This window comes from Corvus hawaiiensis, chromosome 8 (assembly GCF_020740725.1).
Source record: "Corvus hawaiiensis isolate bCorHaw1 chromosome 8, bCorHaw1.pri.cur, whole genome shotgun sequence".
NCBI classification, from domain to species: Eukaryota; Metazoa; Chordata; class Aves; order Passeriformes; family Corvidae; genus Corvus; species Corvus hawaiiensis.
In genome coordinates, this window is record NC_063220.1 from 8,498,535 (window position 1) to 8,524,913 (window position 26,379).

The 26,379-nt window shown below is 39.4% G+C and overlaps 1 protein-coding gene across 2 annotated transcripts in view; it reads left to right on the forward strand.

Annotated features, from left to right (window-relative positions):
• Positions 1-26,152, forward strand: part of CCDC186 (coiled-coil domain containing 186) — a 35,555-nt gene extending 9,403 nt beyond the window's left edge. For both annotated transcript variants that reach the window (XM_048311020.1, XM_048311021.1), the window contains 15 exons: positions 4,371-5,061; positions 7,352-7,478; positions 9,378-9,506; positions 10,440-10,652; positions 11,569-11,688; positions 12,234-12,338; positions 12,680-12,778; positions 13,531-13,617; positions 14,398-14,540; positions 16,973-17,228; positions 17,811-18,000; positions 19,047-19,127; positions 20,153-20,363; positions 21,413-21,632; positions 22,279-26,152. In XM_048311020.1, the coding sequence (XP_048166977.1) occupies positions 4,388-5,061; positions 7,352-7,478; positions 9,378-9,506; positions 10,440-10,652; positions 11,569-11,688; positions 12,234-12,338; positions 12,680-12,778; positions 13,531-13,617; positions 14,398-14,540; positions 16,973-17,228; positions 17,811-18,000; positions 19,047-19,127; positions 20,153-20,363; positions 21,413-21,632; positions 22,279-22,362 (2,739 nt within the window). In that variant the 5' untranslated portion in view covers positions 4,371-4,387 and the 3' untranslated portion in view covers positions 22,363-26,152. The remainder of the gene's footprint in view (positions 1-4,370; positions 5,062-7,351; positions 7,479-9,377; positions 9,507-10,439; positions 10,653-11,568; positions 11,689-12,233; positions 12,339-12,679; positions 12,779-13,530; positions 13,618-14,397; positions 14,541-16,972; positions 17,229-17,810; positions 18,001-19,046; positions 19,128-20,152; positions 20,364-21,412; positions 21,633-22,278) is intronic.
• Positions 26,153-26,379: the final 227 nt, after the last annotated feature.

Sequence of the window (26,379 nt, forward strand, 5' to 3'; positions counted from 1 at the left end):
TATGTGCTGATGCAGATTTAAACTTAGTTTTGTGAATAATTATGAAAAGTATGTATGCTCTTTGCATCTTTGAAGAACACATCTGTGATGAGAAAAAACACTAGCTGTTTTTAAAAAAGGCATTTCTGGTTTTGAAGAGTTCAACTTGCCTCTATTCTGATGCCTAGGGAGATGTTTTGCAGACGTGGCTGAGCTGTGTTCGTGTTCCTCATTCCTGCTGCTCACATTAGCAGGGTCTGAATTGATGTATTTCTATTCGTGTTGCTTTGTATCACTGCACTGGGGGAAAACAGCCAGCTGCCTCCTCTGCTGTGGAACAGAAGCAAGAGCATGGGGAAGGTGTGTTAGAGTGTAATTTTGAGCTGTAAATCAGAGGAGGAGGACGACTGGTCAGACCAGTTACGTGAGTCCAGTCACAGCAAAGAGTCCTGTCACAGCTGCAGAAGCTGTCACAAGGCAGTGACAGAGCTTTTCACATGCTGCCCTAGATGGATGGCAGTCATTCGTGGTATGTGGGCAAGCAGGATTGGGCTGGGCTACTCAAAGTGCTGCTTTGAGAAGTTCCTGCGGCACATGCAGCAGAAGGAACTTACAGTGAGGGGTGGGACAAACATCACACGGATGGGACCAGGAGCAACACACTTTTACCCTGCTGTTAAGATGATCATCAGGCCTAAGGAAGGAGCAGAGCAGGTGGTTGAAGGTAGAAACTTTGCAAAACAGTGCAAGCACTTTGCTGTCACTCAACACAGTGTGTGCTTGTTTGATGTTTAAGCATATCACATAAGCCAGTTCATTTGCTTCAGTCAAGATTTTCCTTTTTGATTGTTTTTGATGCATTCTGAAGACATCAGAAAGGCGCTAAACTGTTTTGTTTTCTTAATGCAATATATGTAACCTTAGTCCTTCCCTGATTTTGGAAAAGTCATTTATAAGGATGAGTAGGGTATTAGAGGATGGATATTAAACCTGGAAAGGCATGTAGCTCCTATCAGGTGGTGTCCAAATATTATCTGGAGCTTGATGGATTTGTATGTTTGATATGAAACAGTCAAATATTAGCATGTTTCATTTCAACTGGCTACTGCTGGACTGTGTTGATCCTTTTATCACACAAAATGTTTTGCTTACAAACCGTGAGCCTTTTCTTTAGTGACATCACTGCAGTTTTCTGTCTCTGGTATCATATAGGAAGTATCTATTATATTCAGTTGCCTGAGGTAGGCACGACAAACTTAGGATATTCAAGAGACATTTGAATATCAGTATGAATTTGCATTGACACCTGCTCTACATGATTTCTTTGTCTGGACATTTTTGGTGTGAAAATAAATTGTGATCCTGTGATGAATTACTTAATTTCTATTTAAAAGTTAGTAATTAGAACATAAAAGCTAATACTATTCGGGGGGGGGATCTATGTATTTCATGAACAGGTGCAGATAGGTGCAGGTAAATTTGGGCAGATAAGGCTAAAATCCAGTGTATTGGAATCATAAAGACTGAACTTAATGTGGTAAATTACATTCTAGGTACCACTGAAAATTAAACTGTGACTGCAGGGAACACTGAGTCATCATAATTTACTTTTCATCCTTTAACTGATTTGTATAATCATTACTCGTATTCCCCATGAGTTTGATATAAAAATCTACACTTTTTAAATGAGTAATAATAACTAAGTTATTTTGGATATTAAGTCAGTGGCTTTTTTTTCTTCTCTGTCACTGAGTTGTGCAAATAATTGTATTTCTGCTTCCATGTAGATTAGTCTTTGTAATACTAATTCACAGTATTATTTACAGAAGGAAGTAACACAGTAAAAAGAAAACTTAATGACCTTCTTAATGTACTCTCTTAACAGGGCTGTATTTTTCACTTCTTGCTTCCATATGGAGATAAATACCTTCCAGTTTGCTAACTGGACTGGAAATTTTGTGTGTAACAACCAACATGGAAGTTCATGTATACGATTTTACCACTCCCTTTCTTGTAGTAATGGTGAACTGCAGCAGCTGGGCAGTCACAAGCAGGTTTGAGGCAGTGCATCAAACAACTGCACATTTCGGGAAGTTCTGTAACACTTCGGAAAGTACTTTAAAAAAGGCTTAAATTGAGGTAAAAAAAACCCTCTGATCGTTACAGAGAGAGCATCATCAAGAACTTAGACTGGTGTAACTACTAGAGAAAAAACCAGTTCTTCAGCTTTATGCTAATACAGTGTCTTTTACAGCTGAGTGTGTATTACAAACTACTTTTGAGAAGAGGGAACAGATACTAGAAGGTGAATTTTTCTTCCATCTTAACTGCATCATTTGCAAATTATCTTTCAGTTATTGATTGTTTAAAGTGCACTAGTCTGAAAGCATTGGTTTTTAACAGCATTTTAATTAAGTAGGAACTAATGTGTTCTGCTACTATTAAACTGAATACTTTCTCTTGCAGTTATGTTCATTTTTGGTTGCATGTTGAGATTGTCAGTTGAGGTTGGTGTTTTTGAGAGCAGTAGTACATTGTGAACTTCCGTTACCAGCAGACGTTATCAAAGGGTAGATAGATTCCAAAAGAGCATTTGTTTGGACGGCACAAACCAAGTGGTGGGGTTTGCTGCTTCCAGTGTTGACCTAAACATAAATCTTTTGAAGCAAAGGGGAGTTAGGGATTTTATTAGTACCAGAGAAGATCTGTTTGTAAAACGGGGAATCCTTGTGAAAGTGTCACATTGTATAGACTCTCTCATTCCTGATCTCTATTCTCATTTGTACCTCTCCCTAGCTGCTTATGGTCTGGTTCCTACTGATTTGTACTGGGTTAGAGGCTGTAGCATTGAGGATTTTTTTGGATTTGAGACCAAAAAAGAAAAGGTGGTTTGCTTGTTTCTTAAAAAATGTGTGCTTCTCATTTGCTGATTTGTGACTCTTGTCCAGGTGTAATACATTCCCTTCTGTACTCCAAGCTGAATGCTCAGTTTTCCATGTGCTTCCCTCTTGTTGATTAAGTCCCAGTTGTAGCCCAACTGTTGGTTTCAGGTTGAGTTGGTGTTTTGTGGGGTGGTGTTTCCTGGTAGAAACAGCTGGGCTGAAGCTGCTTTTTGTGCCTAACAGTGAAAGGTGACAGTGGTAGCAATTGAGGACTGATCTAATGGGACTCCTGTCCCTCTGTTTTAACAATGTTGAGCCTCAGTAGGAAGTGGTGGTTAATAAGGCAGGACTCTGGGGGAGTGGAGTGAAGCCAAGTAGCACAAAGGGGTTTCCTTTGAGGCTGAGGCAAAGGGAGGAGCATGGAGCAAGTACCTGAGTGGCTCAGATGGTGTGGCTGTGTAAGGGAGAACTGAACAAGTCAGAAAGTAAGGATGGAAAAAATTTGTGGCATGTAAGCACTTCCTTTGAGATGACGCTTGGAATAGCAGAGTTGAATTTATAAATGAAAAATTTGCCTTGTTTTAAGTAGCCTAAATTATCTGGTGTAGGAAGATAAGCTTGCATATAAAAGTTAAGACTGCTGTAATGAATTTCTCCTAATGGAAGTAAGGGCATCTTGTGCTTGCTAAAAATGCCAGTAGTCTTTTCAGACACACAGCCATCTGGGATTCTGGAAAAAGAAGATACAACATTATACCCAGGCTCTTCCAGAAGTATTCTGGCTATTTGGCTCTCAGTATGGTGTCCTTCTAGTGAGCTTCTACAGAGCTTTTTAAGTCCTTGCTCTGCAAGCTACTGTTTGAGAGAGCAGATCTGCCAAAGACCATCTGTGCCCTTCCACAGGGGATTTTGGTTGCTTGAAAGCAGATGGGAAAAGAGAATCTCACCCCCATCCTCCCCCAGCCCCTTCCCTTAGGTTCCTGGGTACAGATGCATTTTGCTGTAAGGATGCTCAGTGAGGACGTGACAGTAAGGAAATTGGATATTCTGGCTGAACCAGGGAGTCATCCTATCTTGTAAAAATAAGTCAGTCAAGACATATTGTTGCTTTCAGATAGCTTGTAGGAAAGTGAAAGCTGTAAGATCCTAGATTCTTAATTTTTTTTTTTAATGTATTGTCATTAAGTATTTTTTAGAAGTGATTACTTGGAATTTTTGTGGATTTAAATGGCAGAGTTATTAATTTTAAAAGGTGCTGCTTTTTTATTGTCTTGGCATTTACTATCTCACTGCTTCCTGTTCGCTATCCCTGGTTTCTCACCTTCTCTTAGAAAAACTTGTATTGGAGCATTTACTTAAAAGTTGGGCTGAAAGAGCAACAAACTCTATATAACACTTACCTAAATACTTTTGCACTTTGAATTTTATTTTCTAGTAGCCGTTATTTTCCTTATCTCAATCTCTTTTGATATTGTATGTAATATGTTGCAATATGAATTCTACATCTAGATTTCTGAAGGAAGATTATGGAGGAATATTTACCAGAAATGCAGAGCACACTGGAGCCAGTCAGTCTGTCAGATGATGCCTCTTCCAAGGCCCTGGATGATGAGAAGTCTGGTAAAACATCTGGAATGGAGGACTGCTCAAGCATCAGTTGCGCTGGAGGTGATGCTGGTGTCTTGGAAAGGGAATCGAGTTTGTTGCCCTCAGATCAGGATTCAGCAGCTGTTGACATAAGCAGCAATGGGGTCCCAGCAGAAGGACAGCAGCAGTCTGGAGGGGCAGACTGCTCTGCTAATGCCTGTTGTGAAAGGCAGGCAGAAGGCTCCACAAAACCAGAACATTTACCTAGTGAAGAACTTGAACAACACGATCCAAAAACTAACCAGACAGAACAATCATTAATGGAAATATTACAGGATCTGAGGGAGGAATCTGACTTTGTGAAAAAATCGAGCGATAAAATCTATTCAGAAAGCCCTTATGACACAGACTGCACAAAGAAGCTTATTTCCACAATACATCAGACTTCCTCACAGGAGGATTTGCTAAAGGAAATAGAGTCTGAACTCTTATCCACGGATTTTTCAAAGGGACCAAAGCTCCCCAATGGTGTGCAGAAGGGAGAACATGCCTTGGCTGTGTTTGAAAAATGTGTGCAAGATAAATACCTGCAGCAAGAACAAACCATTACAAAGTGAGTATTTGAGTATGAGCATCATGGTTGGACCTGTGTGCTGAACAATTCTGGCTGCATGTTGTGTGCACCAGCATACAACATTTTGGTATGAAGCAAGTTGTCTCGAGTTGGTATGAGAATAGTTAATGAGCTTTTTTTGATTGTTTTTTAAGGAAAGAATCATTTTTACTTGTGGTATGTACTTGTAAATAAAAGTGTGTGCTTTGATGTCTGAATTCTTGCAGGATTTGGCAGGAACGGAATAGCCAACTGTGTCATTGAATACCCTGCCAATGTCTAGAATTACTTAAATACTGCAGCAGTAATGGTGATATAAAAATAGTCCAGGATTCATTCAGTCCGTATGTGTCTGTGGAGAAATGAGCCTTTGAAAGTACTAACTCCCACAATGGGCATTTTATTTATGTTTAAAATTGCTTGTTTCTTTTTCAAGTAGTATTCAGTCTCCTGCCATCATCCAGCAAAGTTGTTAATCAGCTGAGAGTATTGTTTGAGTTGGAAGTGTCATTTATAGATGAACTGCACTTTCCACATTTTATAGGAGGACTTCTGAAATGCTTGGCTTGTAAGTGTTGCTATAATGAACTGTGCTTAATAGTTCTGCTAGGCAGTATTCAACATGAATATTTCTGTTCATCAAAAGCCAGTTCATTTCTTGATTTCATGATTCCTTACTTGGTGTTTAATACTTTGTTACCTCTTTAGAAATATTTTTTTGCTAACAAAATGTAGCCTCTAACTTCTTACTTATTCCTTTTTGTAGAGCTGAAAATGAGTGTCCTACTTTTCATATAAGGCTCTCCGAAATCATTTTATGGGAGGACATCAAAGGAAGGGAAACCAGATAGAGGAAGAGAGTCCCAGTAGGGAAAGTATTTTCTTGCACTTCACTGACAGAAACCATCCATGTGAGGAAAGTCACCTGATGACAGGAAAGCTGGAGAGTGCACAGTTAGACATTCAGAAGTTACAGAGAAGGAGTGGGAATCTGAAGTGGTGGGTGTGTAGAGAGGGGTGATTCGAGGAAATCATGAGGTAAAGGGTTTTACTTGTTCATGGTAGACTCAGAGGCAGAGCAGCATTTTCAGCCTCGGAATTACTTTCTTAGAGACAAGTGTTTATATATGTGTGTATGTTATGTATGCCTCCAGAAGGCTTTATATAAAACCACGTCTCTTTTTTTGGCCAGCTGCACCCATCTGACACTTGGCAACTCACCTCAAGAGTGTGAAACTGCTGTGGAACATTTTGTGTTTGGTCCAAAGGCTATTCTGGGTTGTATTTGTTTTGTCCCTTACTTTATGATCAGCAGAATTTCTTGTAACATCATTCTGGAAGTAGCCCAGTTGTCTCCTGTGATCAGATCTAAATATGTACGTGAGCAGCTGTGGCGTGAATTAAGAATTTGTAATCCTGGAATATTCATTAATAGATTAAAAAGCAGATCACAAGTGCTAAGCTCTCTATAACTGATGGTTTTGAATTCCTTATAATTTAGGAGACTGGTTAGAGATTTTTTTTTTTTCAATAGAGGGGAGGGGATAAAGGGATGTTTAAGTATCTTTTTCAGGTAAAGGCATGCCTCCCAAAAATTCATGCAATTAGTGGCCTAAAATACCCACCTAATAGTATCTGCAAACATGTAAATACGTTTGCGACTCTTTATTTAGCAGTTCTGACAATGTAATTGCTGAGTTTTATGCTAGAATGTCAAGATAGGTGTGGTCAAACAGCTGAGCTGAACTGGAACTATTGGTAAAAATTGAAAATGGAGACTTGTTACCTACTTAGGACTTAAAAAAATCAGGATTCTGTTTCTTACCAGGTTGTGAACCGGGTAAGAACATGGGTTCTTCCATGTGAACTTTTGAGAAGTCCACGAAATTAATAAACTCTGTGTTTTCAGACATTTGACTGGTGTAACTATCTGACTGAAAGTTACTGTCTTACATTACCTTAAAATTACTAACACTGACAGTTTAGTAATTTCATAGGGTTACCAAATGTCCCATGTTATTATGCACCACAACAACCCTAAAATGCTGGAAACAAGCAATTTCCTCAAAGGAGGTTGCTGCTTGCTGTTTTGGAGTTAAGTTCTACTTGCACAACTTTATTTTTTTTTTTTCTTGTAAGGCTTTCATGGATTTTTTTAGGGTTTCTGGCTTCCCAATAAAATTCGCAGATCGAAGAGCAAAAACCATGTATCTCAAAATTGAAAATGACCAACCAAAAAAAAAAAACCAGTACTGATGTACCTTGTTTTTATTTTTTTTTTTCTTTACAGATTGATTAAAGAAAATAAAAAGCATCAAGAACTGATTTTGGAAATCTGCTCAGAAAAAGACAACTTAAAAGATGAATTGAAAAAACGAACAGAAACAGAAAAGCAGCACCTCAGCATTATTAAACAGGTACAGATAACAAAATGGAAGTGCTGGTTAGAATCCCACTTGTATATTATGTCACTCTTGCCACTGTTTAACCCATGTTTATTATCCTAAGCTTTTTAAGAGGATAAATCTGTTCTTGTATTCCAAGAAATCATCTAAAAGCCTTTAGTGTCTTTGGATAAACTGACTTTCAGGTACTAAATTCACGCCTTTCCTCAGGGACAAGTCAAGGAGGACCATGGTGTGTGCATTGGTGTAGGCTGGTTTTAGTGTGGGAGGAAAAGGTTTCACACCAGGTGTCACTGCTTGTCTGTTACCAGCTATCTGCTGATGTCCCTGCAGCTGGCTGGCCAGCTTTAGGAACTGATTATAGGTTATGTTTTGGAAATCTGGCAAGAGATAGCATTTAAAATACAAATTTCTGTTTCTGCAAGTGCTGGTGACTATCATGGTTGTCAGGTTTCTTTGTTGGTAACTGCATCACACAGAAATCTGTTCACAAAGCAGGGTGTCAGGCTTGAAGTATTCTAGAGGAATATATTTGTGTGATATATTCATATATTCATGGTTAATTTCAGAGAATATTTGAAAATCCATGATGTGATTGAAAATTGAATTGGAAAGTGTTATTTTTAGGCTACAAATTGGAATTGCTTGCTCCTGAATAAACCAGTATGAGCAGCTCCCTCATTCTTTCTTGTCTGTATTTCCATGATAGCACTGTATGATTTCATGAAGCTCTATCATGCAGCAATTACTTTATTCCATTCTGGAAAAAAGGATTTGTGAGGGTGTTTGTGATATTACATGCTTGCAAGTGATTTCAGAAAATATTCTTTGGACTGTAATGGTTTATACAGTAGTTGAGAGCACCTGGAGTCATAAGAGACATTGCAGTGAAACACTTGGAGTTTTTCATTTGTGATGGGAGTGTTTTATTGCTGGTATTTATGAATTAGTGTTTTATGGTAACTTTTAAGTTAATGAAGGCTTGGCTGCACTCACAGCTCTAAACAAACTCTACCTGCCTGTTTGTACACGTGAAGCTTTTTGTCTGGCGCATGGTGCGTTTGCAGAGCTGAATGGAGTGTGGTGAAGTCATGGTGTGGTAACAGAAGCAAATTAGGTGGTTCTTGCCTCTGGCATAGCAGCTTGGGATTGCACAAAACTCAAGAGACTGACCCTGAGATCTCGCCCCTTCTCCCCCAAAGCAAACAAAACCCCCTTAGCTGGGTGAATTGGCTTTCCCCTAGGACAAGAGGAGAGTCGTTAGGCACAGTTTGAACAACGTTTGGGCAGTGCCACAGCCTTTGCAGCCACCACACTGCTCCTGCTGGACGTGCATGACTTGGCGGGGAACACACCCTGGGAAGTGGTCCAGTTAACGCTGGGGATTATTCTTCAGCTGCATCAGGTCTCTGACTTGGTTCACTAGGTGGCTAAAAATGTGCCAGCACAGTGACTAAGCTCATCTTTATTTGCTGAGTGATTTTTCAGTGATTTAATTCCCAGCCCAGTTCAGTATGGATGCATGGCTGCTTTGCTGGCACAGTGAAGGATATGGCACAAGAATAGGAACAAAAGGGTGGAAGATGCAGCAACCTCAGATAGCAGCCAGCTCTGCTCTGGCAGCTCAGCACTTGCTGTCCATCTATTACTTTGTGTAGTAAATTACTGCGCCTTGTGTTTTACTTGATTTGAAGCATCTTCACTCTCACTGAAATATAAGAATTGACATCTTTTCATGCTTTTACTGTCATGCAAAGCTAGATGTTGATATGGGTGGTTGCAGCTTGACAAGTGTGAAATATAGGTAAATATCTGCTGAAGCATCTAATTTTGTGTGAAATATGCCTGCCTGTATAAACCATGATCAAAGAGTTATTGTCTCTATAATTATGTCATGATGTTGTATTTTAGCTGGAAGCAAGAATAGAAGAGCTTAATAAAGAAGTGAAAGCTAGCAAAGACAGACTTGTAACTCAAGATGCAGCAGCCAAAAATACTATTCAGCAGTTGCATAAAGAGATGGCCTTTCGAATGGAACAGGTAATATGGAAAACCTTAAACTATTGAGCATCTCCGTTATTGAAAAAACTTGGTTCTTGTAGGAAACATGTTGGATCACTAGGTAAGACAAAATTTTCCAAAATTGGAACTCCTAATGTGCAGTTATATCTGCATTTTTGATAACTGTCAGCAGTGAATTTCCAAATAGCTGTTAACACTTCAGAGTGCCTGATAACTCTTTAAAAAAAATACCTACTTTTATATGTATTGAATTCAGCTCTCAAGGAAATCTCATCTTCTTTACCTGTAAGCTGAACTTGATTCAAAAGGAGCTAAAAGCTGATAATAGCATTTTTCAGACAGGATGTCAGAAAATTAATATTTTTCTCAATTCCAGCAAAAAGCTCTTATTTTGTCTTTATGTATTATTGAAATCTGGGAATTTTTTTCCTTCTTAGTATCATATTATGCCAAGTATTTTCTCTATTGCATGTATTCTAAAGCTCAGTGTCTGATTTTAGGTTTTTTATTTCTATTTTGAAGCAGAACTTGCTAATGCTGGGGTGGGGGCATCTGTAAAATTAAGCCACTGAAAGGGAGCCATCTGAAAAATTAGCCACTGTATAATGATTGTGCAGTTGGCATGTGGATGAGGGAAGACGGAGGACCACTACTGAGTATTTGCAAAATTATTTTGTTCCTAAACTTTATACTTCTTTCCTTCTAAACAAGAATTTACTAATGTATTGATAACTCATTTGAGATGTTCAGCTGTGAAGATGCAGCTGCTTAGATATATGTTCACTGTTAGGAGTGTGAGTAATTTCAATGCTTAAGAGGGATTTAATGTTAGTCTTTGCCAAACTGGAGCTTTTGAGTCCTGCCTTCTTATGCTGTTCTACTGCAGTACTGAAAATATCCAGTTAATTATGAAATACTAGATTGATTCATTCTGATTTGATATTTTTCAAGGCAAACAAGAAATGTGAGGAAGCTCGCCATGAAAAGGAGACGATGGTGATGAAATACGTCCGAGGAGAGAAGGAGTCACTTGACCTCCGAAAGGAAAAAGAGGTCCTTGAGAGAAGACTGAGAGATGCAAACAAAGAAATAGAAAAGCTTACAAATAAAATCAAACAACTTTCTCAGGAAAAAGGAAGATTGCACCAGCTCTATGAAGCTAAGGTACTCCAAGTATTGCTGTATGACTTGATTAAAAGCACTGTCAGAACATCATCACTTGTTTGCTGTTGTACTTGGTAAAACATATTCTCATTTAGTTTTTGCTGCATAGCTGTGAAAGTGCCTTTCCTCCAAGGGAAGAGGAACAAAGTTATTCAGTTCTCGTTGCAATCTTTTTGGAATTCCTTTTAATATTTCCCTGAAAATTAGTTTGTGAAACATTAGGGATTTTTTTTTGACGAAATTGAGAAGACAGCTTGTTGCAGATTTTGAAGTAGTTTCTGGCTTCAGATTTTTTTTTAAAGGCTGTAATGGCATTAAATTACTGCCATCTTTTTTTTTGCTGTTTTCCTATGTTTTCACTCTGTATTTCCTCTCTTGTACAACTAAAAATAGATAATAAATCAATAGGATTTTTCATCCAAAATTTTTCTACTCGTTTTAGAAAGCAGTAAGAGATTACTATTAAATTACCTAGGTCTTTTTGTATTCTTCTTCACAGCTGTGTTGTACAATTCTATTTCATGTGGAAGATCCAAAAGTTAATAAATGACTGGGGATCGAACTTTAATTTGGGCCTCTTCTGAGCAAGGGTACTGTGCACAGAAGGACACATCTTAAAAGTCCTGAAAACTACTCTTCTGAAACAAAAATCATCTCTGTGGTGCTTTGTCTTTTCAGAGCTATGTAACATTAACATACACTAACACTAATGCAACCTTACCTTGCTATTCAAACCACAACACTAATGGGGTTTTTTTTCCCACTGGATTAAAGCATTGTTGGGCATTCTCAAATATGTGCATGATTTTGCAAAATCCAGACATTAAGAAAAAAACAACTTGATAACTGGACAGGAGTTTTGTTGTAGAAACACTGGATCATTAAACTGTATGAAAAACCTTTGAAATTTTCTCAGGATGGTGAAGCCACTCGACACAACAGAGAAATAGAAAAATTGAAAGAAGAAATCAATTCTCATGTTATCAAAGTAAAATGGGCTCAGAACAAATTGAAAACAGAAATGGATTCACACAAGGTGGGTGAAATGGTGCTGATAACATTACATGAAAATATAATCAGAGTAATGTAGTTTTTATACTGTTTACTTTTTATGTACTGTTTCTAAAGTGGTTTTTCTGTTTAATTTGAATACCTGCAGCAAAATTCAGAATAGTGCTCTTAAATACTGATACTGAAATGGAAATGTTGGAAGAATGTGAAGGGAGGATGTATTGTGGGACTCTCTTTAATTTGGTCATCATATTTTCATTTGTTGTTAGGGTTTTTTGGGGGGGGGGTGGTGTTTGAAATAAGTTGTCTTAGTTTTTAAGTGATAGAATTAAATCTGCTGTCTGGAAATGTGCATGGCACATAAGCGAGATCCTTTTGTTGTGCCCTCAGTGGTGGGTTGAATGGAATTGCCTAAAGTAACGGTTGAACGAAGCAAGGGGAAAAATAGTGTTTGTTAATTCTTTTCAGACTGAAAGGAAAGTTTCATTATGAGAATTGTGCTTCTCAGATGAAGTTAAGTAAACGAGTTTTACTAGGTTTAACCCATTCTTTTAATTACTGTTTTTGTAGGAAACCAAAGAACGCCTCAAAGATGCAATGACAAAATTAACTGAAGCAAAAGAAGAAGGAGATCAGATAAGGAAAAACTGTCAGGAAATGATAAAATCCTATCAAGTAGGCACATTTTCTCAAGATGTCAAATTATTGTTTAGTGCCCGAGTCTTCTTTTTCATTGCTTTCTAGCTTAAGCTGTAGCAGGGAGGAATTATCCTGTGCAAGCTCCAAAGCTGAGATGAATAGTGACTGGTTTCTTTACTGGAAAGTTGTTACATAAAAGGGAAAATGTTTATCTTGATTGGCATGTAGTGTGGGGGTCTTTCTTGGTATGGTCAGGATTATCAGAGATGTGCTTACAGGGAACACTCAGTGGTGTGAAAAGCTGTCTGTATGCTCGTAGAATAGAAAAGGAAACATAAAACTCTAAAACTCTTCTTACATTTCTTCAATCCCTTTAGGAGTCAGAAGAAATTAAATCAAATGAATTGGATGCAAAATTCCGAATAACTAAAGGAGAACTAGAGAAACAAATTCAGGAGAAGTCTGATCACCTGGAGGTAAATATGTGGTGTGTGGAGTCCACTTTGTGGTTAAGAATTCCATGATATTTTAATTTTGAGAATCTTATTTTAAGTTGCTTACAGTTTAGACAAATTCTTTGGGTTTTGTCTTTTTTTTGTGGTCTGATACTGAATCACAGGTGTCTGCCCTCTAGCATTGTTTTTTGGAGGATGTCTTCAGGTGCTACCTTGGATTCACTTTTTAAAAACAAAGTTGGGGAAAAATATGATGTAATGAAGGTAAAATAACTGTTCTTTGATTTAGAAACATGAATGTTGCTGTAATTAAAAGCACAAATTCAGATGACAGGCAGGCCTTTCTCTGACCAGTATTTTGCCAAGATACATGGCAAGGAGAGACAAGGACCAGCCTCTGTTCTTGGCAGAGATTTGCTAACCCCAAAGTGAAATTCTCTGATGATGATGTATCTGCTCACAGCTCATCTGTGCACACACCATCTTCAGAGGTGACCAAGTGCCAGTTTGCTTAGAGCTTTCCTAGGGCCTGTTGTGCCATAGATTTGTGTACCTAAAAGCACAATGTGCAGTCTTACTTTTCTTCTTGGTTCTCCTGAGAATAAAGTAGCTTTGAGGTTTTGCTTTCCTTTTTGGAGAAGTAAACCAACCCTTTGGGGTCCCTCTTCTGCCTCAAGCCTCTCAGCTGTTGTGGTGGCCTGTATCGGCCTAGATTTTTTTGAGGTGCCACTGTACATTTACTTTTCTCAATGAGGTTTTTACCCTCTGAAAAGGTGCAGCATGCAAAAATAAAAGAACTGGAAGATTTGAAGAGAACATTTAAGGAAAGCATGGATGAGCTTCGAACACTGAGAACAAAGGTAATGTGTGCTGAGTTGGATTGGAGTGGGGCTGGAAGCAGTGTTGGGTTTTTGGAACAAGAATACATTCCATCTCTTAATTGTACTTCTAGTTCTTCAGGAATAAACTGTGATTAGAGATTGGCTGGCATGAGACTAGAAGGGATACATAATTGTTGACTCTGGATAACTTTTTTTTAGGGAGTATGAGTTGATCCATAACACAGCAGTGTTTTGCTTCATGGTGTGCACCTCATTTGGCTGAAAAGTTGAGAAACATTTGAAAGTCGTAATCCTATAAACACTTCAAATCTTGTAAATTTAGTATAAATGAAATGCTTATAAGCTTCTCCTGTGTGTGAAACAAGTTTTGTGGAGTTCATACACATGACCTCTGGTAAGGGAGTTATGCTATCCATGACCTGTGGACAGTCTGTAGAATAGCATGGCAATCCTTTCCAGAGCAGTTCAGTAGGACTGGAAAAAGGGAGCAAGACATAGTAAGGAGTTGGCTTGGTAACTGGGGAAACATCATATCTGTGGATCCTGATCCATTAGGCTGCTAAGTTTAGTCTTTGGACAGAACTTATGATAATCACATTTGCTGAATTTAATTGTTTTGTTTATTTTTCTGGCTCTATTTGATCTGAAATACTTAGGGATATTGTTCTAAGTTACTTGGAACCACCGAAAAATTAACACATTGGCTTTGTACAACAATCTAGACAGCTGATCAGAATAATTTAACTCTGAAGTTTGTGACACTAAATAGTTTCTGGTTTTATTTTTTTTTCCATTTAGGTAAAGTGTCTAGAGGATGAGCGCTTAAGAACAGAAGATGAGTTATCCAAGTATAAAGAAATAATAAATAGACAGAAAAGTGAAATTCAGAATTTGCTGGACAGAGTCAAAACTGTAGATCAACTGCAGGATCAACATCAGAGGTACAGCTGTGCACTTTGAGTAATGATTTAAAAGATTATCTGATATGTGGAAGGGTTTGTTTTATTGAAGTTATTGATGCTTTAAATGTATTTTAATTTGAAAAATACCTGTCTTAATTTAAATCAATGTTGCTAATACTGAAGATAGCCATGGTGGCCTCTTACAAAACAAGGGGATTGAGACTGATAAATCTAATTCAGCATCCCTCATTATTAGAATAAAATGTGCTTGATTTCTAGCCTACTCTATAGGAAGTTATGCCTTCTTCACTGTGTGCCCAGTGCTTGTTTTATTAAAAGAGAGAGGGGAAGCAACTAAACTGGAAAGATAGACAAATTGCTTTAAAATGGTGATGGATGACTGGAAGTATTTAATGAAGAGAATTTTACTTAATTGACAGATGCTGTATTCAGACAGTATGAGGCACTTGTCTTTCTAACGGACTGGAATTCATTCTGCTGTGTCAGAGTTGCTCATTTAAGAATGTGAGGGAAGTAATCTCAGGGGAGGGTTGAGCTCATGCGCGATTCAGGAGTGTCTGAGCATGGTCCTGCCTCTGTGTGGTACATATGGGCTGGGATATACAAATGCTGTCCACTCTGCTGGTTCCAGTGGTATTGAATGAATGGAGATAGATAAATGTCAGATAAGCAGAACCACCCATGGGTCTGTCCCTCTCGTGCTGTTAAACAGTTCTCATTTATCATTGAAAAGTATTTCAGTAATTATAGGCCTTCCTCAGGGTTTAGCAAATCAACCACTTTCCATTTGCTATGTGCTGGTCACCTGTATGGTGTCATGGTGTCATCAGCCTTTCCAGGGAAATGCAGTGTGCTAGAGGCTACTGGAGCCTACACTTGGATCAGTACCAGTTCTTTTTCACTTGGAATCTTGCCAAATGAATTAAAGTGACACTGATCAAAGTGCGAAACTACAAATGTGTTTTTCCAGTTATCTTTTCCTCTCGGTAATTGAGGCATGCTTAAATATGTCTCTCATTCAACTTGGATATTTTTTTTTCAGTATCCTTCCCATACAACATTTATTATCCCTAAATCAAATTTCATATTGTCTTTTATTTCAATTTCATGACAAGCATCCTGAAATGTATAAAAGGCTGTATTATAAAGTGAATGTCCAGCTATGCTTGTTTACTGGAGGAATGTGATTTTAGGTTGAGTGCTGGGAAGAACTTCATGGCTGAATTGGATACTGATCACCTCCAGTGTTCCCTGGTCTCCTTCATGGGCAGATTTTTAAGCATAAGCTAGATATCTCTTTTAGAATGGTATAAACCTTTAATTTTGTCTGACTGCTAGGCAGAGATTTATCCTGTCACAATGAAACAACATTTGAAAACGTAAAATACAAGCATAGCCTTCTGGCACAGGTTTTTAAATGGGAGCTACAGGTGAGATACTTTGCAGCACAAATGACTGTGTCTCAGCTCTTCTTGGAGAAACAAACCAATACAGGATTGTTGATTTAAAATTAATTGATCCTCCTTGTAATTACACCATGTCAGTAAATTAAATCAGATGTGTGCTCTTCCTTTGTGTAATATTAATTTTATTTTTAAATTTGAATATACACACTCCCTGTGGGGGAGTTGAGGTTTTTTCTGCTGATGTTTGAAAGTAAAGTTTTAGAAAAGGTGTAGAAAATCCTGTGATTGAAAAATTAATGAAGTAATATCGCAAGAGCAAATGAGAGGGATGTTTTTATTCTGTAACATTTTTAAAAGCTATTTAATTTTGGAATTAATTTCAAACACTTTCTCTAGAATGTTGATGCTAACTGAAGATGCAGCATTTTTCACTCAAATGGGTTGGGTGTGATAGATGAAAGGTCTCCTAATGGGAGTCTTCCAGTAGAAACAAAAACTTATTTTGTAGAGGGGAGGGACTTGTTTTTTGGGGAAGGGATAGTGGAGTAAGACAGGCCCTGTGATTCAGAGCTGCACTGCTTGGATAAGGATGTTTCAGGAATCACCATGCTGCTGTCCTAGAGACACTCCAAACTGTAGTATTTCCCTGTCTCTTAAAGACAGGTCCTCTTACAGATTGGCCACCTTTATTGGGTTTGCAAACCTTCCTCTTACCTACCAGGTCTGGTTTTGAGGGTTTTGTTTGTACCCTGATCTGAAGGTCATATGGAAATGTTGAATTTGGAGAGATGGCCTTCCTTGAGGAGCTAATGCCTGCATGTCCTTCTGTGGGATGCAGAAATGTGTCACTTCAGCACTGCAGCGTGTCGTGAAATTAAGTGAAAACTCCCTTGACATTTAAAATGATCAAGTGACTAATGGATGCTCCAGGGTCATTAATTGTTCCCCTGCCTTATGTGGGCTTGCCCTGAATGCCTTGATTTCAATAAAACTTGATGTCTTTGAGCTCAGGTTATCCCTAATGAGATACAATTTTTTTGACAGAGATGAACAAGAAATCAATGCTTTAAAGGAAGAAATAGATGGTTCCAATTCTCTGATTGCTGATCTTCAGAAGGACATTGAAGGTAGTCGGAAAAGAGAATCTGAGCTATTGATATTCACTGAAAAATTAACCAGTAAGAATGCACAGCTTCAGTCTGAAAACAATTCCTTACAGAGCCAGTTGGATAAGCTTTCTTACAGTGAAAGAGAGCTGCAGAATCAGCTGGAGTGTGTTCAACAGGCTAAAGATGATCTGGTGAGTACAGTGGGCAGCTTGTTTTTGCTCTAATGAGATGTCTGATGCAGATAAAGATGTGGCACATGATTACCACCTCATGTCTTCACTTACCTGACTGCAGTTTCTCCTTGAGTTTGCCATTAGTAGCAGTGGGATATGAACACCTCATGTTTCCAAGGGGAAAGAAATCCTGAGGCACACTGCACTGGAATGAGGAAGTGTCATTGTGTTGCTCTGTCTTTGGGAGCAGAGAGTTGTTTGTGCAACTGTCATTGAAACAGACAAAAAGTTCTGATTTGCCTGTGAAATTTATTACTGTCAGCTGTTCCTCAGCTCATGTTTGTACTATGAGATAATTGTAATTTTTAATAAACTCAGTGTGTCATGGAAGGTCATGTGACTTTGTACTGTATCGTGTAGATGTTTGGAGATAGTTGAGGAATCTTACTATTCACATGAAGTGCTAGTGTTCAGCCTAAATAATAAAAGTAAAGTGTGAATGGATTCCCAGGTGAAAAGTGCAGGTAGGGGTGTTAAGCATGCACTATGGTTAGGCTAGAATTTTTTTGTGTATGACTGAAAACAAAATCACAATTTCAGGCCATCAAGTTACAGAAGGAGGAGGATCAGCGAAAGTCGGAGGTTGAGACCCTGCAGGCTCAGCTGGCCTCAGAGCAGGAAGAGCTGTCGGCACTGAAGACTCACGTGGATGAACTGAAGGATGACCTGGCTACCCAGAAGCGCAAGCACGCAGCCAACCTGAAAGACCTCACAAAACAACTTCAGCTAGGTGGAGATTATTTTCACTTTTGAGTCAGCCCCATCTGGAATCCCTTCAGGGTCTGGTAGAGACTCAGGTCCTGTCTGTTGTGTGCTCATTGCTTGAGTGTCACCCTTCAAGCTCTCTGTGTCCCTGAAGACAATGAGAGTGAGCAAGTTAGACCTTGTGGAAACTGCAGTTACAGGCCTTTGTGTTAATTTTCAGTCTAAAATGTAGCTTTTGAAGTGGGCTTACACATAAAATGAAGTACTTATTTCAAAAGAGCTTCATCTTTGTTATATGATGTATCTGACTACTGAAATGTCACTGTAAGTATTTGTAGGAGTATGTTCAGAAGTTGCCAGAAGTTTCTGTATCAGGACTTGCTGGTGACAGTTATTTTTTTAGTACATTAAACAGAACACTTCAGTTTTTAAAGCTGGATATGGCGAGACTGATGACTAATTTTGTCTACAAATAGAAGTCATTAAATACCCAACAGTGCATATGCTCTGAATGCAAATAGATTTGAAGATAATTAAATGTGTTTGAAGTGTGTTTGAAAGAAGAAATCTTATTGGCACTGTGCAAGACAATTTCCCTGTCCCTTTTTGTGCACGTAAGAACAGCTGTGTGCTTTCCTTCTTGATCCCTACTGAGTGAGTGGTGCTTCTGGCCCAAGTACTACACTCTGCTGGTTGTAGTGATACAGTTATGAGATGCTGGAACAGAGTTGCCATTCAGTAGTAATTTACATGGTAGACCTAATCAAAAGTAAAATCGAATTGAAGTCTTACTGTTACCAGTTAATCCTATATATGACATTACCTCCTTCAACTGCAACTGCTGCAGTGTGTAGGGATCGTGGTGGATGTTACATCCAGGTGCTTTGTGGCTGGGGCCAGAGGGAGATGGGGTTTGGGTTTTACTTTTAGTTGCTGCCATTGTCTTTCAGCTGTCAAGCCATGTTAAATTAGTGCAGGTCAGAGATGATTAGAGGCTCTGTATGTTGGTGACACTGTAATTTTTAGTTCTTACTCTGCTGTTGCTAACCATTGTTTTGTTAATACTTCTAGCACGGAGGAAATTGGATCAGATGGAAAATGGTAATTATGACAAAGAAGTCAGCAGCATGGGGAGCCGTTCCAGTTCATCAGGTAATGGAGCACATAGCCAGGCTGCCAAACAGCCCTTCAGTCCTAGCAAGGTTGCCATAGTGTGCTTGCTCTTTATGTGGTTTGTGCATATGCAGTGTGTGGGCAGCCTCCCATTAAAACTGACAAAATAGCCTCTAAGCACCAAAATGCACTTGGCTGACTGCAGTTGTAGGTGCTTATTATGAGATTAAAGTGTAATGTTTATGATCTTTATATTTTGGCTCTTTTTAAATACCTGCCTTTTTTATTTTGTTGCTTTCATGTTTGGAGGAAGCTCAAGAGGACTCCAGTTTATAGAGGACTTTTTTACATGCCACCATAGGCAAAATAAAAATGAGCAGTGGCTTCCCACATTGTTTAATTACCCTATTGACAGTTGCAACTGTGTAAATGAGAAATCAATTAGCATCATTAGAGACTTCAGTGGGTTTATGTAATATTCATTACTTTCTATCCAGTTAGAACTCATCTTTAGCATTGAAAACAGCATGTTTCCTTCCTTGGTATCTTTGAGTTTTAAGTTGGGTTAGTTCTGTCCAGATGTCCTGTAATCTCAGTGTGAGAGAGACAAATGCTTGGAAAGAACAGCAGAAAGTAAAATACTGCAAGCTCTAAGTGATCAGTGCTGCAGAGTGTTTATATATAGAGCTTTTGTGAGTCTGTACAGTTTTGATAGTATTGTAATTTTAGTTTACTCCAAAACACACATTTAAAATCAGCGCAGTCTTGTGCAGAGTAAATGAATATGAAGGTGTTTTAGTGGGAATTAGCATTCCTGAACGGAGCAGACTTACACCAAAGGCAGAGCACCCACGGGAGGGGACTGCACTGCTGTCCCAGTGTGTCTCATTTCAACACTGTAAGAGTCCTTTAGAGAAAACCCCACTAAAATAAAGGGAAACTGGCATCCTGAGGAAAGTATCCTAAGCTCCTGACAGGTAATTGGTGCATGCACTGCTCTGCTGGGGGCACTTTACCTGGTGTAAAAGCCAAAGGAGTTCTTACAAATGCTGATGTGTTGGCAGGGTCCCTTAACGCGCGCAGCAGCAACGAGGATCGGTCCCCTGAGAACACTGGCTCTGCAGTGGCTGTGGACAGCTTCCCAGAGGTGGACAAGGCTGTCTTGGTTGAAAGAATACTAAGGCTGCAGAAGGCACATGCTCGAAAAAATGAGAAGATGGAGTTTATGGAGGATCACATTAAACAGCTGGTGGAGGAAATCAGGAAAAAAACAAAGTATGTTCTGTGTTGTGTTCATGCAGGTTTTCAGTGTTGAGCTGATGAACTAGGCAAGCATTTTGGACTTTATATAAGAAAAGTAATTGTCTAAATGAAAATGTTTAAAACAGTAAAAATATTGCAGTGACAGTAGATTTCAAAAGTAGAATTAGTTTTGGGGTTTTTTTTCCTTATCTTTTTCCAGCAGTTATAGTAATTACCAAGTGTTTGGCAATTATTACTATTACCGAATTTTTTCAGGAGGAATTAACTGGCACAAGTGGGTTTTTGATAGCAAAATGGTCAGCAGGCAGCTGATGTGAGGTGGACTGCTGCCACTGGCTAACAGAAGAGTCCATTCTCCTCATGTGCTTAAAAGGGTGCTGATTGTGTTTGTTTTGGAAGGAGAATCTGCATCATTCCAGATGGTATTCTGGTATGCATATCAAACAAACAATGCATCTGAGCCAAAGGTGGTCATTAGTTAATGTGTGAAACAAGATTCCACTTAAATAAAAATCTCATCTTACAGGATAATGTCTGGAAGTCCAGTTAGGAGGGGAAGAAACACTGGCATATACCTGCTTCTGGAAGGTGCAGTTGCCTGTTAGGAATAGCCCTTGCTTAATGAGTCCAGACATTTATACCCAGCTGGTCCCATTTCACAGAACATGATCACAGCTTGGGAAGACTCTTGAGAAGAGACTTTGTAATTTTTGTCTCATGTGTAGACAGCTTAAGATTCAGTGTCTGGAGTCTTTCAGCAGAGAAAAGTAGAGACTTCTTTAAAGTACTTTTTTTGTCCCAGTAGCTTTTCAGAATACTTCCAAATAAGTAGACCTTGAACATTGTAGTGTCTTGGCGTATCAGGATCTCCTATATCACTATTGGTATCCCAGGTTTTCCTCTGACTTAGAAATTGCAGGAGTACTTTTTACTGCTTTTTTGGTAATACAGTACTGCTTGAAAATAAAATTATTTATGTCAGGAATCTGAAGTTACTTCAGTGTCTGACTCTTCTCTGCCTTGTAATGCTGTGATGTTTTTTTTATTTTTTTATCCTCCAGAATTATTCAGAGTTACATTTTGCGGGAAGAAGCTGGAACACTGTCATCAGAGGCCTCTGACTTCAACAAAGTACACTTGAGTAGGCGTGGTGGGATTATGGCATCTCTGTATACATCTCACCCTGCAGACAGTGGGCTCACATTGGAACTCTCCTTAGAGATAAACAGGAAGCTTCAGGCTGTGTTAGAGGATACATTACTGAAGAATATTACATTGAAAGTGAGTAGCTGTGCTAGTTCTTCCACACATTCTTGTGGTTCTCAGATACTCCCTCAGATAGCAGCAGAAAAGCTGCTAAAAGGCTTTTCAGAAGTCAACTCACTGTGATTTGGTGCCACTGATAGCATTGGGGTTAACCAGGGAGTTATGTGATATGATCCCTGCTGTACCTCCAGCTCAGGACCGTCAGAGCATGCTGCACTAATAGGCTGCTGCTTGAAATAAGTTCTGGAGTGCCTGTGCCTTCAGCAGGGCAGGGTCTCTTCTTGAGCTCCTGGGGCAGCAACATCTGCTGCCAGGGAGAGGTGGCAGCCTGGAGAATGGTGTGCGGGCTGCCAGCTGAGCTGCAGTGTTGTGCACAAGTTGGAGATCTCTTCCTCTAATTATCATTCCCCTTGGATGCTATACTTTCTAGGCATCCTGTAGAATATTGGTAACTGCAAAAAAAGACTTGCCCAGAGCTTTGAGTCTTTTATTGAAATGAGCTTGGTTTTTTCCAGCTCTGTCTAATCATTTGCATTTGTTCTGGATACTTGAAAGTATCAACCTGCTGACATAAACAGTAATTTTGACTTATTAGTGCATTTTGTGCTGATGGACTCATTTTCCATGTATAACTTACCTTATCATTTCCCCCCCTCTAAAGGAAAACCTGCAAACTCTAGGAACAGAAATAGAACGGCTTATTAAACACAAGCATGAACTGGAACAGAGAATAAAGCAGACATAACTAAAACTTCTGGGGACTAACCAACGTGAAGATGCAGAAAAGGCAGGTGCTACAGACCACTGTGTTTTACATTCTGCCTGCCAGCACAAGCATCTGGGGTTTTGCAGAAGCAGCCTTTGACCACACAGGCTCACTCGTGTGAGAGATCAACAGGGTTTGGCATCTGTGTGGTTCTGTCTACCCAGTACCAGCCTGAGGCACTGCTGAAATTCACTGCACACTACATTTATCTGGAACTTCTATTTGAAATGACATACAGATGCTTTGCAGTGCAGACTGTTTGGAGTGAGTTGCCATGAGATTTTAATTTCTGCACTGTGTAATTAATCAGTCACTTAAAGATGGAGCTTAAAAAAAAAATAAAGCCAGTTATGTCTTAGTTGCTATTGAACATATCCAGTGTTACTGAGCTTTAAGGGCTTTCAGACATTTATTTCCTTTCTTGCATATTATTTCTGATCTTTGAGTTGATTAAGCATTTTTGACATAGGCATGGAATAATGCTTTGTCACAAAATTTTGGGTTTTAAGTGGTGGCCATGATACTGCATATTTTCTGCTTTAGATTAACATTCAGCTGGTCAGTTTCTTTATTCCAGAGGCGTGAAACAACAGTAAAACTAAGGGATTAGAAAGTGTTGATTCAGTTCTTGAGTTCATGTAATTGAAACCAATGTCAGTTCAGCAAATCTTGTAAACCCTTGATCCTTAGACATGTGGATCTAAAGAAGTCTGATACAGATAGTTGGCTAATAAAGTTCTCTGGGCTTCTGCATAACTAACAGCATTTAAGAAGTAGGAGTTTTAGCTGCCCTTTGTTACATACGTACATGTAGACATGGTGATTGCATCTGTTTTCAAAGGCAAATGGAAGCTAAATTTTGTCATTATCTGTGGCTAGACCAACTAGTGAAAATAATGGTAAGAAATAAGAAATCTATCTAAATGGGATTTTAATCTATTGTTGACTGTGAAAGTGGCACAGAAATCTGTGCAACTCCTTGATTTTACTGTTGTGAAGAATTAGTTGGCCAAAATGGCACAAACTGAGAGCTGTTACTTAGTCCTTCAGATGGAGGAAGTCTGTCAAGGTGACCAGATTTGGGTTAGTCACAACATCATGTTCACATTTTAATTCGAGGATAAGTAATATACAGGATCTGAAATATCTTTATTCCAGCAGTAAGTGCATAGTTTCTGTATCTGTCATCTTTTGACCAAAATAAATTGATCAGATCACAGCGTAAGTACATACTTCAGGTTTTTATTAAGTACTTGAACTTCCTATTGTCATGAAAAGAGTCAATGTACATTTACAAGAGCAATGCTTTAGCTACTTTAATCAAAAAGGGGGGTGTGGGGGAAGAATCTGTCTTACTGCAGGCACTGTTTGCATCGTACACAAAATGAGGACCTGATCTGGCAGCACAGAGGGGGATAATTGATCAGACATCTGGGTGACTTAGGGCTGTGAACTCCATTTTCAGATGCCACTGAGTTGCCTGAGCTTTGTAGTAAAACCAGTTGAGCAAAAGAGCCTAATTTGGTGTGAATAGTTAGGTTCAAGATAGTAGAACTTCCTTGTTCGTTTAAAGATGGGCATCTCTGAAAAGTCCTCGTGGGATTAAGGCCTGGTTTGTGGTCCAGAGAGCTTCAAGAGTCTGGGATGGCAGGTCCCTTCAGTGTCAAACGATTGAGTATTCCTTTAGAAAGGGAGAGTGGGAACAAATTGTTTAAAACCTGAGCAAGCATTATATAGAAACTGCAAGCCTTTAATCTGGGTGGGGTTTTATACATCTATTTTTCTAATTCCTGAGAGCAATGGTTATCTGAAATGTTAGGAAATTTGGGCCAGTCCAGTCATGGGACTACCCTCTGCTTTACTGTTCTTTAAGTGATGTGAAAATACCTGACTGCTGAAACAGATTGGTCACAGCTTCCAGGAAGCGAACAGACAGTTGTTCATGACTGAGCTTGGACCTTCTGCTGAGAAAAAGTACTTTAGAACAATTTGCATGCTAAAACATAGCTTAGCTCTTGTATGTTTGTGTTTTCAGGATTTAATGTACCGGATCTCTGGATGTTTTCAGGCATTCAGCTGAATGACTCCAGTATTTTAGATACCATGTTAATATTGTAATCTTTTAATGTATGTTCTCCAGGTGTACAGTGTGAATGAAGGAGGGGTGTGGTGCAGATGGAATCAGTGCAATGGCTTTGTGGAAATTCTTACTTCTTTTTGGCATGGTTGTTGCTCCTTTTAAGTTGAGAAACCTTGTTAGCTGTCCTCCTGCCCTGCTGGAAATGCTGCTTGCTCTTTGTAGCACTAATAACTTCTCAGACTTCTTTTTTCCTTGGTCATGGAGACACGCAAAGCAGCCAAAATACACATTGTTTATTGTGCATGGTGATTTCGTGGACCAAAGCTGTCATCCACAGGTGTTATTTTAAGCATATCTGCTAGAGATGGAGAAGTCATTCTGGCTTGCACATTGGCAAGTGACTCTCCAGTCAGCCCAGGGTGTGATGCGTACCTGATGGGATCAACCAGCACTTGGCATAAAGATGTTCCTCCTTTTTGAGAGGCACTGATGTACCAGCCATAAAATGTTGCTGGCCCTATTTCCATGAGGTAGCTTGTCAGAAGTGTGATGCTCTTGGTGCAATACCGAGAACATTTTCTGTGGGGTAGCTCACACAGGTGAGCACCAGCTGGTACAGGGTGGGTGCAAGGCTTGTGTAGCGATCTCATCCCACTTACCCTTGTTCTGGAAATTGTATTATCAACCTGAAACTGAAAACTGTCCTCAGATAAACTGAATTTTGGAGATAAACTGGTAAATTAATAAACTAATCATGAAGGCAGCCTGGAGCATTTAGCTACATGCCTGTCACTGAAATTCAGTGTCCATTAGATGTGTTATTGCCACAGGCTGCTTTTGAAAATTCCAAGCTTGTGGCTGGTTGTGTCTTACAAGCTTAAACATCTGTTTCTTAAATACTCAGGGTGCTCTTTGAATTCAAACATCGCACATACAGATGTTGCTAGAGGCCCTACAAGAAAGCTGCCTATCCTTTTCCACCTTCTGTAAAATCCAGCACTGTCATTGTCTGAAGCCAGACTCTCTGACCTGAAGAATACTATTTTATGCTATAGAAATCACTGGCTTGCTGCCACACAGACTTGTGCAATATTTTTAGTTACAATATCCAGAAAACTGGAGATTGATTTCTTCCTTGAATATTTTCTCATTATCTTCATTTGTTGCTGGCAACACCTGTAGTATCTCTTAAAATGTTTTTCATTGCAATGTTTTGGCTCATAACTGAAAAAAAGAAAAATTTGGAAATGGTATGTCTGACTTCCCAGTGCATCAGGTGTAAAGCTGAGTGTCCACATGCTGCAAAGACCCGAATCTAGGGAGGGGTTCAGAGGGCAAGGCCCATCCCAAGGGGCCTTCACCCTTCCTGTGCCAGTCCCTGTGACAGCAGTACGTGGCACAAGGAATCAGGTGTACCCTGTCTCACCTGTCCAGGGGCAGGTGCCTGTGTTGCAGAGGGAGCTGGGTGGTATTTAGAGCTTTTCCGAGATGGGTGGGTGTCTCCTTCCCATTTTCATGTTCTAACTGAAACGATGTTGATTCTTCCAATCCATGTATGTAAGTCCTGTACACAGAATGTCTGTTGATTTAATTTTGTAGATACCTGTTTCTGTATAAAGTTTTCAAAGGTATTGCTATACCTTATGTATATACTGTACTTTGAAATAATAAACATACAAATGTATGAAAGCCTGGCTTGGGTCTGTGATTTGTCCCATTAGTTGCTGCTGCCTTGACTCCAGGTTGTGCTGGCAGCTCTCAGTGGGGTCTGTGCTGGCTGCTCATCCTTGAGGAGTGGGAGCCCCTGATGCCTGCAAGCAAACAAACGCTCTGGGCTAAAAGCAGCTGGACTGCCCGCAGGCTGTTCTTGCCGGCACGGAGGGCACCGCCAAAACCCCTCGCGTTCCCCTCGAGCG